The sequence below is a fragment of the Carlito syrichta genome, unplaced genomic scaffold (assembly GCF_000164805.1).
Source record: "Carlito syrichta isolate Samal-C Ts95f unplaced genomic scaffold, Tarsius_syrichta-2.0.1 Scaffold316389, whole genome shotgun sequence".
NCBI lineage: Eukaryota > Metazoa > Chordata > Mammalia > Primates > Tarsiidae > Carlito > Carlito syrichta.
This window is the reverse complement of record NW_007260485.1, coordinates 26939-30643: the sequence shown is the minus strand read 5'-3', so window position 1 is coordinate 30643 and position 3705 is coordinate 26939. Positions and strand designations below refer to the sequence as shown.

Below are 3705 nucleotides of genomic sequence, written 5' to 3'. Positions count from 1 at the left end.
TGCGGGCTCAGGCAATCCACTCACCTCAGCCTCCCAAAGGCGTGGGATTACAGGCTGAGCCACTGAGCCCGGCCCTGGCTGATTTTTTTTGACTTTTTGTAGAGATGAGGGCTTGCCAAGTTCCCCAGGCTGGTATCAAACCTGTGGGCTCAGGCAGTCCTCTGACTTTGTCCTCCCAAGGTGCTGGGATTACAGGTGTGAGCCACCATGTCCGGCTTGAAAATTCTTAAGGCCAGAAATTTAACTGGGACTAAAGGAACTTGGAGATTATCTCAAGTTTGGGGACTCATCTCAGATATCAGAATTAGGTAAAATTTGGAGTTAATGAAATGCAAATTCTATGGGCATTTGAATGGTTCTCAGAGCCTAAAGCTGCCTGACACATAGGAGGCACTCGGTAAATATTTAGTGAATAAACCAGTGAATCTGGAAGTAATCCAAGGTGTGTGAACTAGTTTTGGCTTTGAGGGTGAGAGATTTGTGCCTTATCCAGAGTGTGAGAATACCTGGAATTTGGGAGCTACCCAGGGTTTCAATTACCTGGAGTCTAGAGATTTGGAAGCTGATTCTGTTTGGGCATAACCTACCCAGGTTTACAGAGGACCCAGAGTTGCAGAGATTATCCAGATATTTAGATGTTTTCCATGACTTACTGATTGTCCAGGGCGGAGATGATGCGGGTTTTGGGGGTTACCTGGAATTGGGGCTTTATCAAGAATTTGGAGCTGATCCAAGATGCAGGGAATGTCCAGTGTTTAGGGTTTATGTGAAATGTGAGTTATTTGAGCCTGGAGGGTTTTCTGGAATTTGGGGATTATCTGGGGCTTGGGGGCTGTCAGCACTCCAGGACAGATGGGCCCTGAGGGTGCTAACAGGGCAGAGTGCTCACAAAGCCGCTGCAGCTGTTGCAGAAGGTGGGCTTGCGGAAGGTGACCTCGTGGAAGGTGTGCAGGAAGGCCAGGCCCAGCTTGGAGCAGATGGCGCTGGCTCGGAGCAGATACCCTGTCAGCTCCTCTCTGCTGAAGGAGCCCCTCCTGTGGGCAGGGACAGGCTCAGCACCACTGACCCTGCCTCCCCCAGACCCCAGGGTCTTCGGGGGACCCAGGAGTCAGGACCACTTACCCCTGGCGGGGGGGCGGGTGAAGCCCATGGCAGGCGAAGGGGAAGTTGCCTGAGAGTCGCTCAAAGTCTTCCTGAGAGATGGTTCCCTGGCCTTCAGGGTCATAATTCTTGAACACGGACTGACAGAGTAAGGCCAAATCGTCAAGACGTGGTCCGATGGCCTTGGGGCCCCTCCTCCAGTTTAGGGATATACCGGTGTCTTCCTTCCCGGTCCCCAGCAGCTGGGCCACTGTCCCTCCTTACCTCCACCAGCTGTTCCACATGCCGACCCAGAGTGACCCTGTCTGGCTTGGGTGTCACACCAGGGGCCCACTCGACCACCAGAGGCGCTTTGAAGGGGGAAGGTGGCTGGGGTGGGGACAGAGGAGCACAGTCAGTCAGTGCATAGGCTTGGGGGGGGGTCAGAGGTCAGGGGTTGGGTCTCACCAGACTCTTGGGACTTCGGGGCTCCCGGGCATAAGAAAGCTCGTAGATCTCGTCCTCCGTGTAGAAGAGATCCAGGGAGAGCTGGGTGGGCAAGGGCAACATGGACGCTCCTTGTCTCCATCCTCCTGCAGCCCCCATCCCTGCCTGGACCTCCACTCTCCCTCCTCTTCCCAAAGCCCCCTCCTCGGGGGTCTCCGAGGTCTCTCTCGCCACTCCGCCTTCACCCTCCACATGGCTCCTTTTCCCCAGAAACGCTATTTTCTCACTGAGGCCTTCTTCGATCTGCCTGTTTAAAACTGCAACCCCAAGCCGGGCTCGGTGGCTCAGCCTGTAATCCCGCGCCTTTGGGAGGCTGAGGTGAGTGGATTGCCTGAGCCCGCGGGTTCGAGACCCGCCTGGGCAGCGAGACCTCATCTCTACAATAAATCAAAAAATCAACCGGGCGTGATAGCACGCGCCTGTAATTCCAGCTAGTTGGAAGGCTGAGGCGGAAGGATCGCCGGAGCCCGGCAGGTGGAGGCTGCGGTGGCCGGGAGCAGCCACTGCACTCCAGTCTGGGCGACAGAGTGAGACTCCAACTCAAAAAAATAAATAAATAAATAAATATAAATTAGAAAAAAATTTAAAAAATGAATAAATAAAACTGCAACCCCAGTCACTCGCCATGCCCTCTTCTGCTTTGTCTCTATCATCTACAAGGGATGACACTTGTCCCCTTTGCTTTATTGACTGTCTCTCCCCTAAAAGGTCAGCCCACAGGAACAGCAGTTGTTTTTCTGCCGTGTCCCCAGCAACTGAAGTCGCGAGTGCCTGGGTCACAGCGGGTGCACAAGAAGAATATGGACTGATGGCCTTTCAGTGTCAGCAAGTATAGGGCTTAGACACCTACCACTTTGCTTCACAGGCCAGTGACCGAGCAGAAGCCCCCACTCTGTTGAATGATCTCCTCACCCCATCTTGAAATTTTCAGTAATTTTGAACATTTTGCACCAGGCCCTGCCAATTATGTAGCTGGTCCTGTCTTAGGATCTGAAAATCAACGTTCAGTCTTGAACTGCATGGCTTTTTTTTTTTTTTTTTTTGCAGTGGCATGCCATGGCCACCACAGCCTCGACCTGCTGGGCTCAGGTGATCCTTCCTCCTCAACCTTCCAAGTAGCTGGAACCACAGGTGTGTGCCACCACACCTGGCTAATTTTTTTGATTGTATTGTAGAGACGAGGTCTTGCCAGGTTGCCCAGGCTGCTCTTGAATCCCTGGACTCAGGCAATCCTCTTGCCTCCACCTCCCAAAGTGCTGGGATTACAGGCATGAGCCACTGTGCCCAGCATGTATGGCCTTTTAGAAACCCAGACTCTCAATTCAAAAGTCAAATTAAAGCATTGCCAGAATCCACAGTCAGTCTTAGGTCACAGGGAAGTGGTTAACACACACTAGCAAGTAGACTGTGGTCTGGGTGCAGTGGCTCACACCTGTAATCCCAGCACTTTGGGAGGTAGAGGCGAGAGGATTGCCCGAGCCCACGGGTTCAAGACCAGCCTGGGCAATATGACAAAACCTCATCTGTACAATAAATTAAAACAAAAAACAAAAACGGCTGGGTACAGTGGCTCAGCTTGTAATTTCAGCACTTTGGGAGGTCGAGGCAAGAGGATGGCCTGAGCCCAGGGGTTCGAGACCAGCCTGGGCAACTTGGTGAGCCCTCATCTCTACAATGAATCACAAAAACTGGTCGGGTGTGGTGGCATGCATCTGTAGTTCCAACTACATGAAAGATTGAGGTGGAAGGATTGCCTAAGCCTAAGCCCAGCAGGTCAAGGCTGTGATGATCATGAGTGTGCCACTGCACTCCAGCCTGGGCGACAAGAATGAGAATCCAACTCAAAAAAATAAAAAATTAGCCATGCATGGTGGTGTGCACCTGTAGTTCCAGCTACTTGGAAGGCAGAGGCGGAAGGATCGTCTGAACCCAGCAGGTTGAGGCTGTGGTAGTCATGAGCGTGTCACTGCACTCTAGCCTGGGTGACAAAGTGAGACTCTGACTCAAATAATAATAGGCTCTGGATTCAAATCCTGGTTTTGTCTTTTTTGAGTTGGAGTCTCACTCTGTCGCCCGGACTGGAGTGCAGTGGCCACTCCCGGCCACTGCAGCCTCGAC

At 52.5% G+C, this 3705-nt stretch overlaps 1 protein-coding gene across 1 annotated transcript in view; it reads right to left on the bottom strand.

Moving 5' to 3' along the window:
• RASGRP4 (RAS guanyl releasing protein 4) overlaps positions 1 to 3705 on the bottom strand; it is a 16138-nt gene that overhangs the window by 1571 nt on the left and 10862 nt on the right. Inside the window, exons 9-12 of the mRNA XM_021707132.1 lie at positions 1549 to 1629; positions 1366 to 1470; positions 1123 to 1241; positions 890 to 1034 (exon numbers count right to left, since the gene is read on the bottom strand). Of these exons, the coding sequence (XP_021562807.1) occupies positions 890 to 1034; positions 1123 to 1241; positions 1366 to 1470; positions 1549 to 1629 (450 nt within the window). The remainder of the gene's footprint in view (positions 1 to 889; positions 1035 to 1122; positions 1242 to 1365; positions 1471 to 1548; positions 1630 to 3705) is intronic.